Consider the following 13,952-nt stretch of genomic DNA (forward strand, 5'->3'; position numbering starts at 1 on the left):
GAGCCCATAAAGACTCTTTTTCAGCTTGCATACAAGCTTCTCCTTTCCACTTACTGCATAACCCTCTGGCTGTTGCATATATATCTCCTCATGGAGATCACCGTGAAGAAAAGCAGTCTTCACATCCATCTGAATCAAGTCCAGATCATCATGTGCAACCAAAGCTAACACAGCTCTAAGTGTGGTCATTTTGACCACTGGAGAGAAGATCTCCTCAAAGTCCACACCATATTCCTGCTTGAAGCCCTTAGCCACTAACCTGGCTTTGTATCTTGGCTTTGCATCTGGTGCAACTTTGAGCCTGTATACCCACTTGCATGGCAAAACCTTCTTGCCTGCAGGCAAAGGCACCAACTTCCATGTTCCATTTTTATGCAGAGAATCCATCTCTGACTTCATGGCACGCTCCCATAGAGCTTTGTCTGCCCTCTGTAAAGCCTCCTTATAACATGAGGGCTCCCCACAGTCAGTGAGCATCAAGTAGTCAACCCCTGGAACAAACCTGTCAGGGGCTCTGGAGGGTCTTGTGGACCTCCGTACCCAATGACCATCATTTGCAGGTTGCTGTCCAGCCTGCATATCACCCATTGGTGGCTCCTGTTCCATGCCATAAGGCTGAAAAATCATGCCCAGTATTTCCTCTAACTGTGGTATATCCATAGGGATATCTTCTGCCATCTCTGGCTGTCCATTTGGACCATTTTCAGCACCATTTAAGGGCTGGTTTTCTTGCGGTAATGGCTGATTTACAGCCCTTTGTTGTTGTCCATGATGTCCATCATCATCAAAGATGACTCTGTCAGGCTCCTGTTGCCTTGCAGGCTCCTTATACATGCATGTTTCATCAAAAATGACATCATTGCTGCGTATAATCTTTCTATTTATGGGATCCCAAAGTCTATACCCCATTTCACCTCTGTCACCATATCCTAGGAATATGCATTTGTGAGACTTGGGATCAAGTTTGGTGCGCATTTCCCTGCGTATGTGCACGTACGCAACGCAACCAAATACTCTCAAGTGCTTGTATGACGGAGGCTTCCCTGTCCATACTTCTTCTGGCACTTTCCCACCAAGCCTCGTGTTCGGTGACCTATTTATAAGGTGAACGGCTGTCATAACAGCTTCAGCCCAAAAACCATGAGGTAATGCAGCATGTGACAACATAGAACGGACCTTCTCCTGTATGGTCCTGTTCATCCTCTCTGCTGTCCCGTTTTGTGGAGGATCATAAGGAGTAGAGAGCTCCCTCTTGATGCCTTTGGCATCACAAAAGTCCTGAAACTGTTTGGACGTATACTCTCCACCATTGTCGGAACGCAAAGCCTTCAGTGTTTTGCCAGTTTGATTCTCAACAAGAGCAACAAACTTCTGAAACACTGAGAATGTATCACTCTTCAAACGAAGAGGATAAACCCACATTTTGCGTGTGGCATCATCTATAAAAGACACAAAATATTTTGCCCCTCCCAAAGAAAGCTGAGGCATCTCACATACATCTGTATGCACAAGCTCTAACTGAGCATCTTTCTGTCCAAGAGCTTTCTTGTGGGGGCACTGTAGTTGCCTACCATATATACAATGCTCACAAAACTGAAAACTTGAAGACTTTAGAGAAGGCAAGTAACCCAAACGAGACAATTGCTCCATTCCCTTGACACTCATGTGTCCCAACCGGCTATGCCACATAGAAATTTCCGGCAGCTCGGTTGCATTTACATTAGCATGGTGACAAACACCTGCATGCATGAAATAAAGAGTGTCCACCTTAGAGCCTCTGGCAACAACCAGTGAGCCCTTACTAATCTTCCACTTTCCACGACCAAATGTGGTAACATAATCAGCATCATCAAGCTGTCCAGTAGAAAGCAGATTCTTTTTGATCTCAGGCACATGCCTGACATCATGGAGCATAAGCTGTGAAACATCTGAAAATACAAGCCTTACATCACCTCTGCCAAGAATCTTGCATGCATGGTTATCACCCAAATAAACCACTCCTTCATTGCCAGCAGTGTACCTGACAAACAAGTCTCTGCAACCTGTGACATGAAAGGAGGCACCTGAATCAATGATCCATGAGTGCATACCATGACCACCTGTAAGAAGTGAATGGGCATCAAGTGAAGAAGTAAATAGGACCTCATCCTCACTGCCACCTGCATGTGACACATTGATTTCTTCAATCTTGACTCCACTTTTGCCCTTTGGCTTTACATCTTTGGCTTCATCCTTGTCTTTGTCTTTGCCTTTTCCCTTTTCCTTTTGATCATTTTTCCATTTGTAGCATTGCTTTTTAATGTGTCCCTTTTTGCCACAATAATGGCATTCCAAATCCTTTTTGGAGCGAGACTTGCTCCTTCCCCTTTCTTGGCTTTTCCCCCTTTGCTGGGATCTCCCACGTGCATTCATTCCATTGGACTTTCCAACAGAGTTGTTTTTCCTGTTCATCTCTTCTTGAAGAAGAGCACCCTCAACATCTGCATATGACAGCATAGCATGCGAATTGCTAGTGGCTGTCCTGAATGTGTCCCAACTCTTTGGCAAAGTGCATAACAGAAAAGTGGCTTTGAACTCATCGTCCATTGCCAACTTTTGATTAATGACCTAGCTGACAATACCATTAAACTCATTTAGATGGGCTGTCATAGACGCCCCTTCCTTCATCTGAAGACCTATGAGTTTCTTCAACCAATACACTTTGCTTGAGGCACTTTGTTGGGCATACAAGTCCTGCAATCTCTGCCACATTCCCCAAGCTGTCTTCTCTTCACGAATGCTGAAAAGTAAAGAGTCTGACACAGACAACATGATAGTAGATCTTGCCAGCTCATCCATATCTTCCCACTCTTCAGCAGTAAGAGAAGCGGGCATTACACCCCTTTCTTTGATAGGCTTGTGCTGCTTTTTCTGGAGCAACACATTGTAGCACTGGGTTTGCCAAATATCATAATTATGCGAGCCTTCAAGCTTCTTGATGTGAAGCAATGAAGAGCTCTCACCTGTGGTTGCCATAGCAAAATGCAACCTGTCAATGCCTGACTCCCTGCAAAATGTGCAAACACTGCACCAAAAGCACACAAAGTGCTCACAGTTTTTCTCCCAAGCTTTATCTCCCACTGCGGAAGCACAAATGCAACTTTTCTCCCACTTTATGTGATGAAAACACCAAAATCTGGTTGCTGCAGATTTTGGACAGCACCTCAAATGTGCTCTTTTGCCCTTCCAAAGTACTGTACAGCAGTACCAAGTGCTCACCAATGATGTACCAAACCTGTCCCGGCAAGTACAGCAGCTGAAATTGAACCTTTTGGTCACTCAAAACAGTGTACAGCCATGCCAAAACTTGCACAAAGCTGTGCCAAATCTGTACCAGCAGGCACAGTAGCAATAAATGCTCTCCTGGCTGTCCAAATGAGTGAAAATCAGACTTTTACAGTCCTGTACACTGCATACAACAGTCCCGAACAGAAATTGGGCAAAAGCCCCTTGACTGCAAGCTGATTTTTGAGGATTCAAGGCATAAATGTCTTGCCTGCTGCTTTGCCAAGCTCAACAAGCATACGAACTTGAAAAGCCCTTGATTTAAGATCAATTTCTGATCATACATGGTACATTGACGCACATGAAGGCAACCAGAGTGTTCACGATGCTTCCCCCTGGCCACATATACATCAAATACATGAAAGCCCCTTGATTTACAGGCACATTGAGTGCTTGTAAGGCATCAACACATTATCCACAGCATCAAATGCGATTGCCTGCATGCAAATCAACTCAATCGGCACAAAAGCCCCTTGATTTGCACTGCAATTTGCTGCAATTTTGCCCAAATGTGCGATTTTTCACATCATACAGCATGTATGAGTGCTTAATTGCACAATTACATCAAAAGCCCCAAATTTCGACATCCAATTTCTTGCAAATTGATCCTGATTGTGACCAATTTCCTGCAAATTGATCCTGATTGTGACCAATGTCACCCAATTTTGCCAATTTTGCTCAAAATTGAGCAATTGGGCACCTGTACCTGCTCAATTGCTTGAATTGATAAGAAATTCCCAAAATATTGAAGGCAAATACCTCTGAAATTTCTGATTTTTCTGAGTTTCTTGACTTGCAGGCTGAGACGGAGGCGGTGGTGGCGGCGACTTCGGCGGCGACTTCGGTGCTGGGCAACTTCTGGAGCAGCTGGGCAGCCCCACCTGGCTGTGGGCAGCCAGTTGGGTAGCCCTTGTTGGGCTGCGTGGGCAGCCACGTATGCTGGTTGGCCAGCCCCTTAGAGGTGGTATCGGCCAGCGACGGCAGGGAACGCAGCGGAGCTCTCGCGAGAGGATGAAGTGTCGGAAGGTGGAACGAACACGCGTCGCACCAGTTTCGCCTAGCGCCAGCCGACGCCTAGCGTTTTTTTCGCTCCACGCTTCGACTTCTGCCTAGCGCCTACACGACTAGGTGGCCGGCCGACTCCATATGCCCAGCAGCCTTCGCTCAACGCCTGGCGCTTCAGTTTCGCCTGGCTGCTGTGCGCTTCGCTCGTGTTTGCCTGCGCCGCGTAGAGCTGGCCTAGTATTCGATGGACGCCCTCGACCAAGGTACTACCAGCACCCGCTTCATCATCTACGCCCGCTTATGCTACCTTCGTTCACGCCCACAAAGTTGTGAAGAGAAGAACTACGTGCCTGATTGCTGCCTGCTGCGCTGCCTTGTTGCGCCTGACTCCTTGCTACCATCAAGGAGAAGAGGAAGGGAGGGATCACTAAGGGCTCTGATACCAGTTGATGGGGAGAAAACAGAATTAGGGTTAGAGTTCATTCATGGGAGACATACACAGAGAAGCAAGGGAGAGAGAGAGAGAGTTGTGGGGATAAGTCAACTCATGAGGCATGAGTGTGTGACTCCCCTATCACACATGTATATTGCACTAGTACACATAGTGCACTTAGTACATTAAAAGTACTAAGTGTACTATGTACTATAACTTATGGGCTTGTACACACTATAAGGGTGGGCATAACCCCTTTACCCCAACAGATCGCGCTACTGCACACCTCCCCCCTCTTCCGCCTTCGTGTTTGCTCACCCCTCCCTCCCCCCCGCCTGCATTCGCGTTCGCCCCCCCACCCCCGCCTGGCTGTCCTGTGCGCCCCAGTGCAACGCTCCTCCTCCTCTCCTTCGCGCCCTCCCATCTTCCTTCAGCGCCCCGCCCCCCCATTCTGGAGGATTTTTGGGCCCGGCTCTGGGCTAGTCGACAGGCCCGCAGGATCTCGACTTTCCAGTGGTTGGTCGCCCACAGGGGATCAGCAGTTGGCACTTGGCGTGTCTACAGCGGTCTTCCGGCGGCCTGCGTCCGATGCGGCCACCCTATGGAGACACAGAGACATTGCCTTTGGGATTGCCCTCAGGCGCAGCAGATTTGGCTGCAGATGCTGCGTATTCTGGCCCCTCTCTCTCCAGAGGGTTTGTATACGTGGGGTGCCGCTGCTTGGTCGACTTCGTCAGGGCCTGCTATGGGCTATGAGACGGAGCAGGACAGCCAGGCCATCAGATTCATTAGGGGCCAGCCTCGCCTTGTTCCTTCACCGGATTTCTCGTCCGCCAGCTGGACACAGGAGAGGGATCTACGATGGGAGCTCCTTAGCAGCCTCACCATCTGGTTCACCTGGAGGGCCCGATGTTTCAGGGCCTTTGAGGGGAGATTGGAGCCACCAGCAGAGACTGTTCGGGGGATTTGGCAGGAGTTGATCCACACCCTGCAAGGACAGTTGTATGACCGCATCCGGGGTGACTCGGATGAGGCGACCTTGCGGCGCCAAGCCTTCCACACCACCTGGCGCAGCGGCCCCTTCTATACCCTACACGCGGGGCCCCCCCGTTGGCATTACAGGCCACCTGTTTGGCTTTTCCCCCCTCCTATTGTATGATTTAGCCCCTCAGTTCTTTGTACTGTTGCTTGTACTTTTCAGCACCTAGGGAGAGTCTCCCGGGCTGCCTTGCTTTGTCCACTGCTCTGTTTTTCTTGCGAGCAGGAGAGGATCTTTTGTAGCCCTATGGGCGTCTTTATATAACTAATGAAAGGATCTTTTCTCGGAAAAAAAAAAGCACATGGAAGCACACACACCAAAGTTGAGGTATGTCACATGCACACTCTCCCGAGTGTGACGTGGACATGCTTCTACCCATTGGCTAGCTCAGAGGTCGAGTATGTGGCCGGATTTATGCTATTGTGCTAGATCTTTGTAATATTGTCCAAGCACCCAATGAGCAGCCCAGTGTGGACAGAGTTACTGTTATTGTGTGAACACACCTAGTTGGACATTATTATTAGGGTTGGTAGAGTTGGTAGCCAACTCACCAACATTAGACACTATAAACGAGGGTCTTGGCTTTAGCCATATTCATTCATTGATCATCATTGAGTGATTGAGAACTCAGTAGCAGTACTACCATTGGGTATCTCTATTTAGCATTGTATACATTTCATGTTAGTAATAAATAGTAGATTAGGTCATCTCTCTCTACTCTGTCTTGAGCATGAAGAAGAAGCACTTTGAACATGGGTTTAAGTCTTTGATTACGCAATCATGTCTCGTTTCGCTCACTTGATGGGACATAGTTCTATCTTGGATATATGGCTTAAAGTCTAAAGTTGTGGACAGCTTTTAAGAAGCTGGAGGGTATGTCACCAATGTGGACGTTTCCAATGTGAAAAGAGGTCTAGCGGATTCCAAAACATCCAAATATGCAATAATATATATATACCTAGATGAATCCAAGAACATGCCCAAATTCACCTTTTAGGAACGTGCATGTTATATACTCATCGTAGTCAACCCACAAGACTATATAACTATCAACTCCATTATACATAGTATGGACTAGATACTACGACATCCCCACTAACGTCATCAGCGCCCAATAGTGGGTGTAGAACTCTGTATCAAGATATGCTCTCACACACACACACACACACACATAAGAGCATATATTCACACAAAGCCCTTCGTTACTGAGTTTCTGTCAAACCTCTGGAGATGCAATAATGTACAAGCTTTGGGAATGGGGGATTATCCAGCACAAAAGATCAAGCGCTTGAAGCTTACCTTAGGTGGCCATGTTGGAAATATTGTTCATCCCTAGATGGACTCTTTGCATGCTTGTATCTCGCCCTGCATCGCATATTTTCTCTGCTATTTTTGCACCATTTTTTAGGTGCCTTTTTTAGCATTTTTAGCTTATTTTATGGACTCTTGTCCAAGTCGGCCTACAGGACCTGGCCGACTAGCTCATGAGGACCAATATAAATAGGTGCCTCATTCCCACATCATTTCATCTCTGATTTCAGCCTTGACTTGCACATACCAGCACTCACGGACCTCCCTCGTGTTGTACCTTCATTCATATTCAGGTTCTTGATCATCTACAGTCTACTGTCTACACATATATGATGTTTTATTCTCTGTTTTCAGATTTACAGCAGTAGCACATATTTCTCACGTGGTATTAGAGCCTAGAGCTGCGTTTTCCTTCATGAACCTGTTGTTTACAGATTTCAGCACATAAAGACCTGTGTTTTCAGATCTGGGTGCTGTGTTTTTTCATCAGAAAGCTACGTTTTCTCTGTGTTTCTCTTCACAGAACCGTGTTTTCAGCATCTATGGTGCCATTAAACCTTGGAGAACCGTTTCTTTTCTCCCCTTCTCATTTTTTCCCACCCTCCCACCCTGCATTCCTTCTTCTTCATCCTCATACTAACTATCACAAACGAGCACGTGATTATACAAAATTTAACACTTAAATCATAAAATTACCATCCTCTGATCACAGCCATGCCCACATACAAAACCATACATCTCTGTCTTAAAAAGTACATGGCAATTGATTATTAAGGCTTAGGGGAGTAAGAGTTCCACAAGTACATGAAACGGGTGGCCTGGCCTAGCCATACACCACCATCTCTTCCAAAATAACTCTGCATGAAAACAATACACAAGTGCTATACTCGCCCACAAGTAGCCCGGCTACAAGCTAGCAATATGGTGCCATGCACCCCTCTCCAAGATTGCCCAACAATGCCAAAGAGAATGGAAACCTAGCTTTTTAAAAATGTACCCTGGCTACAATAAGATCAACCGAAAAGTCTTCTTCTTCTTTTGCAAGCTTGAATGGAGAACTTCAATTCTAAAAATCAGAATTCAGCCAGTTTCTTAGCATTTTGGGAGAGAGAAAATGGAGGACAAGGTGGCAACAACAACAACAAAGCTACCCAAGGCAAGGGCAACAAGGATGCTACATATGTCAAAGGTAACAAAACCTTGGAGTGTTCTTTTTGTGGCAGATCAGGCCATACGGAGGAACGGTGCTTTGCTCGACATGACAATCCTCGGGCAGCCAAAGATAACTCTCAAGATCTGACAAGGATTCTAATAAGAACAAAGGCAAGGAAAAGGTGAAGGACGAGGGCAATGCTAAAGTGGCATGCATGGCAGATACAGATTCTACCCCTACCTCTCCACAGAATACTTCCTCGTGATTACCGATATAACTTCTTCCACAAAGGTTAGTGACACACCAACAGAGGTTGAGTGGGTCAGGGACGGCGGTGCTTCCGCCCATATGACCAAACATTCACATATTTTGGAGGATTACCAGCCACTCTCTTCTTCAGTTCGCATTGGAGATGACTCTTCCTTACCCGTTCTTGGTATTGGTAATGTCTCTCTTGGTCCCTCTACTACTCTCCATGAAGTTTTACATGTGCCTCCACTTTCAAAGAACTTAGTTTCAGTTCACATGGCTGCTCAAAAGGGACTTGGAGTCTACTTTGATGATGAGGTGGTTCAGGTCATTGATTGAAAGACACTCTCGCTTGTGGCCAATGGAGTTCATGATGGAGACCTCTACAAAATCACCAATTTCTCCTCACAGATTCCCTCATCCAACTCTCATATCCATCAGTTATTCTCTCCTTCTCATGCCTTAGTCTATGTTGATGAGACTTCTTTGTGGCATTCATGCTTTGGTCATGTACTTGTTTCTTCTTATCTTCCCAACAGTTGGTTCTTGGTTTACCTAAGCTCCGTCAACTACCACATATATGCATGCTCATCTTGCATGATGGGCAAACATCATAGAGATGCTTTTCCAGAGGAGGCTACACATTAGGCTGCACGAAAACTTGAGCTTATACATGTAGACTTGGTTGGACCTATGGAGGTTGAGTCCCTTGGAGCCTGCATAGTTACAATGAAACACGTTTCATTCCAGCTGAATGAAACGAAACATTTCATTGGAATGAAACCCATTTTTTTCATGTAGCCTGGGAAAACCTACAAATTTCAGCATTTTTTAATCTAGAGAGCACGTTTTTCGAAAAAAAAACGCCTACAGGCGACTGGAAAACTGATTGAAGGAGCTCTTGCCTTGCACAAATCAGCCCCTACCAGCTCCTCCCGCACTTCCCAGGTTCCGTGCCTGCCATCTCTCAGGTTGGTTGTGCTGATTTGTACTTTTTTTCTTCGATTTTGTAAAAAACACACAGATTTTGAAATTTGGGGATTTTCATGCCAGGGTGCCAATCTAGCCCTGCTTTTGTCAAGATGCCTCGCACTAAGGATGCCATGTGGGCCCATGTCACTCTTGTATCTCAATATGGTGGTTCAGGAACACAAAAGTGGAAATGCAATTTTTGAGGAGTTTGCTCAGGAGGGTTCATAATCTGTGTTAAGGCCCATTTCACAGGTTTAACCGGGAAGGCATTGGTGCATGCAAACTTGTGCCTGCAAACATCAAAGCCGAGCTACAAGAATGGAAAAGACAGCGACTGGCAAGACGCGGTTGTGGGCCTGTGCTTGAGGATATCGGGGCTAGTGAGGCTACAGGTGATGCATCAAAGAGAACACGGTTGGGTTCAGAGGAAGATGCACAGAGCCAAGCAGGATTCGGGGGTGCTGGTAGTTCCACTCCCACGGCAACACGAACCCCTTTGCCCGCAGCACCCAAAGCCTCTCTATAAAGAGAGCAAGCATTCAAGCAAGCATACACAAGCAAGCAATTAAAGATATAACTAGGGAACTCACTAGGCTTTTCATTGTCTTTTCACGTTGTGCGCACACTATGATGAAAAAAGGCTATGAGGGCAATCAACCGCATTGGATGTGAGTGGGAGGGACCCTCCTATGAGACCTTGTGCACTAAAGAGCTCAAAACAGAGCAACAAGCAGTGGAGGTGGAGATGGAGATGGAGCCATTAAAAGCCACTTGGAGCAAGTATGGTTACACATTGTGGGTGGTCAGATATACGCAAGAGGAACGTGTACAATATTTTGGTGTCCTCTTGCAAGGGCACTATGTTTTTGCGTGCCATTGATGCATCTATGCCTGGGACATTGGTGACAGGAGCGTTTATATGGTCACCCCTTCGCGAGGCTATCATGGAGATAGGCCCACAAAACATAGCGCAGGTGGTCACTGACAATGGTAGCAACTATGTCTCTATGGGACGGATGCTAGAGGATGAGTTCCCGTAGATTGTATGGACTCCATGTGCATCCCATGCTCTTTGGAAGGCGGCCTGTTGGTGGAGGCCAAGGGCCAGCATGCGTCCAGAGGAAAGGCCCCCCTCCCATGCCCAACAGCAACTCCAGCTTGCTCCAGCAAGCGATCATCCGAGAGTCATGGCAAACTATGTTAGCCTGTTGTCATGAGCACGCTCTCTCTTTCTTTGGCAAGCAAAAACCAAGCTTTGATACCAACTGAAGGAGCTCCAACTAGAATACACAAGCGATGAGCAGATATGGGGGATGGAAGATTTCCATGGTGTGTACGGTAAAGAGAAGAGTAGAGAAAACAATGAGATAAAAAGGAGCCTACAGTATTGCATGACCCAATGTGTATTGGATTGATTGGTATTTTGAAGTACAACCAAGTACATGCTTTTATAGGTTGCAAACCTTATCTTTTGACTCACATAAATCACATACACATATAAGTATATGGCACATGCCACACACTTATCTTATCCAATTATAAGGGTGTGTTCACACCTAAGCAGGTGTTCACACACACATATACATGAATAAGGCTAGGGATCCATCTAAGTCGATGCATTAGCATATGGAATTTGGATAGCAAGAATTTGACAGTTCATTCTCCGGAGTGCTCTTTCCATGCCCTATAACGAGAAAATACTCACTAGCCGGACGTGTCACGTCATGGATAGTTGGACAAATGGAAAGTGTTGGATTGGGCAAAAGTTGGTCATCCACATGTTTCTTTGCAAGTTTTTGAGCTGACATACAAGGAGGGAATGTGAGCATTTGTACTGGACACAAAGTGGTCTTGCAATGTTCGGGTACCTTGAAAAAGCTTTGTTAGGATCTTTTCCTTATGGATGGGCACTTTATATGGATACCATGCAGTTGAGGACACAGCTGCAATGCAAGTGGGGGAGAATGTGACACCCCTCCGTGAACAACCCTGTGGTGGACAATCGGCAGGCTACAGCCGAGACAAGTGCCAAGCCGTACCATGTGGAAGTTAGCTAGGCCAGTTGTTGTCAGTTCTGTACATGGCTGTGGGCATGTCCTCTACAGGCCAACAGGGCTGACTAGGCATGAAGGGCCTTATATATACATGCATAGATATTCAGTCTTTCCATTTCACACCTTTGGAGCAATTGAGCCCACTAGAGCGTTTCTCTTCATAGGGCTGACCTGAGGTTAATCTAGCCATGATTGACCTGAAGATCAAAAATCTCCATTCAATAACATTTTGTACTGGAAGAATACTCTTGTACCCCATTTTCTTGTACATAATATACAATAGTTTAGGTACTTATGTGTTGTGCATGTGTCTCTCTATTCTACTGTGCTATCTTCTCTATTATTCACTTGCACATTAGGCACAAGTCTACCACAAGAATACATAAAGCTTTTCTTCAGTATGCAATGACCTTGGATTACATGTTCTCATGTCCATTCATTTTGATACGTGTTCTACGCTTGTACATGCATTACATTTTCCAATAAGCCTGCAAAAAAACTAGCAAAGGCCTGTGGTCGACTCTTCTATATCTAAGCAAAAAAAAAAGGCATTTGAGGTTTGAATTGTTTGAATCCAAGAAGTAGCCAAAACTTGGTGCTCACAAGATCTTATTATTAACTTCAATCCAATGAAACACATAAGGAAATAACTCCAAGAATTTAAACACATGCGATATACCACATTAACCCAGGATGATTTCCTCTTTGCCCTACTCAGCAGACTCTCTACTAATACCAAGTCAAAGATCACAAGCAAATCTAGGATCTGCTTCTCAGAGAGGATCTTTCACTCGCTTCAATTCTCTTGTCTTCACAAAGCAACCCCATGAAGCATATACTATAGATCTTCTGACCTATTATGCTTTTTAATGGTCAAAAGCAAGTCCTTTATGGTCAAATATTGATCAAACATTGTTAGAACCCTCTTCGAAAGCCAGGCAACCCAGGTCAAAGGTTGGTCTACACACCAGCAAACACTGCTGTCAACTATGAGTGATCTGATCAAAACTAGTCAAAACTGACACACAACAATCTAGTGACGGGCAGTCATAACTGCTGCACAATCTTGTATTGCCCTTCTGTCTACTAGCTTTTATTCTCCAGATCCTTCAGAAATTGTGCTATGACTTTCTTGAAGTTAACCATATATCTCCTGTAATTTGGCCGGTTCCATCGATGCAATCTGACATCCTGTTCGACATGCATTCAATGCAGATAACATGTTCGACCCACCATAGAATTGCATAGCAAAACTTTCTCTCTAATAAGCATGGCTCATGATGCATGAGACATATGGGGAGATGAGAGGATCATAATCAGAAACCTCTCACAATCTTGTGTCAAAGCGCCAAGTCAGGGGAGATACAAGTAGACACCCCATGAGGAATTGCTTTGCATAACCCTTGCTGCTTGAGAGCTAGACTCTAGCCCATCCTCCTATTGCCCCAAGCTAGACACAATCCTAGGACCAGTAAAAGCATACATTATGCCATTGCATCCATCATTGATGCATTCAGCATCATGGTCACAGGTCAGCAGCGTGGAAATCAAGGCTGTCCAAACAGACAGAATCGGCTTGCAATTCTGACACATCAGCACTGGCTGGACAAGCCATCATCATCATCATCCAGATAATTCTGCCTCGACCTTCACGGCGGGAATTCCCTACTTTAAAAGCTTCCACAAGGCATTACTATGAGTTTTATGCTACAGCATTTCAGCCCAGCATGATCTTACCCACTAGAACACTAATCAAGACCAAGCAGCTCTCGCTCTCTCTCTCTCTCTCTCTCTCTCTCACGCGCGCGCGCGCACACACAACAGCAGGTACAAGAAGGCCTAATAGGATCTAAACTACTCATTCTCGGAAGTAAAATTTACCTCTAACTTGCCCTTGCCAAGGGGTTTGTCCACGACGTTAACATACTGCTTGGTTCGCCCTATCATCCTGCCTGATCTGGTGTATTGCCGAAATGGTAGCTTAATATCCTTCCCTTTTTTTTTCTCTTTATAATAGTTTTATAATAGAAAAATAAACCTTATTCGGAAAGCGTACTTCTAATTTTCCAAGGTTGTGAATTTATTACAAGTCTTGCTTTCTATCTTCGTTCATGAAAACATAGGTGCCTATGGTCTCATTAGAAAGCCATCTGTCTCAGCAAACAACATGGGTTTATTAAAGGCAGATCCATCTATGATAATATATTTGCAGCAATGTTGGGAAAGGACATAGCTCAAAGAATAGGAAAGGATTGTGTAATATTCCGATTGAAGGCTTATGACATAATTCATTGGTCGTTTGTAGCAATAGTGATGGAGAAGATGGGCTTTGGCTAGATTGCTTCATGCATCTATACTCTAACAATTGGAGCACATTCTAAGCTATCATTAAATGGGAGGCTAGTGGGGGGA

The 13,952-nt window shown here is 45.4% G+C and overlaps 1 protein-coding gene across 1 annotated transcript in view; it reads right to left on the reverse strand.

Moving 5' to 3' along the window:
* LOC147634672 (Transport protein particle (TRAPP) component) overlaps positions 1-13,570 on the reverse strand; it is a 38,978-nt gene extending 25,408 nt beyond the window's left edge. The window contains exon 1 of the mRNA XM_086803803.1: positions 13,422-13,570. Within this exon, the coding sequence (XP_086659929.1) occupies positions 13,422-13,487 (66 nt within the window). The 5' untranslated portion in view covers positions 13,488-13,570. The remainder of the gene's footprint in view (positions 1-13,421) is intronic.
* Between the last annotated feature and the right edge of the window lie 382 nt (positions 13,571-13,952).

This window comes from Cibotium barometz, chromosome 10, assembly GCF_041138505.1.
Source record: "Cibotium barometz isolate CiBa-2024 chromosome 10, ASM4113850v1, whole genome shotgun sequence".
Lineage (NCBI taxonomy): Eukaryota > Viridiplantae > Streptophyta > Polypodiopsida > Cyatheales > Cibotiaceae > Cibotium > Cibotium barometz.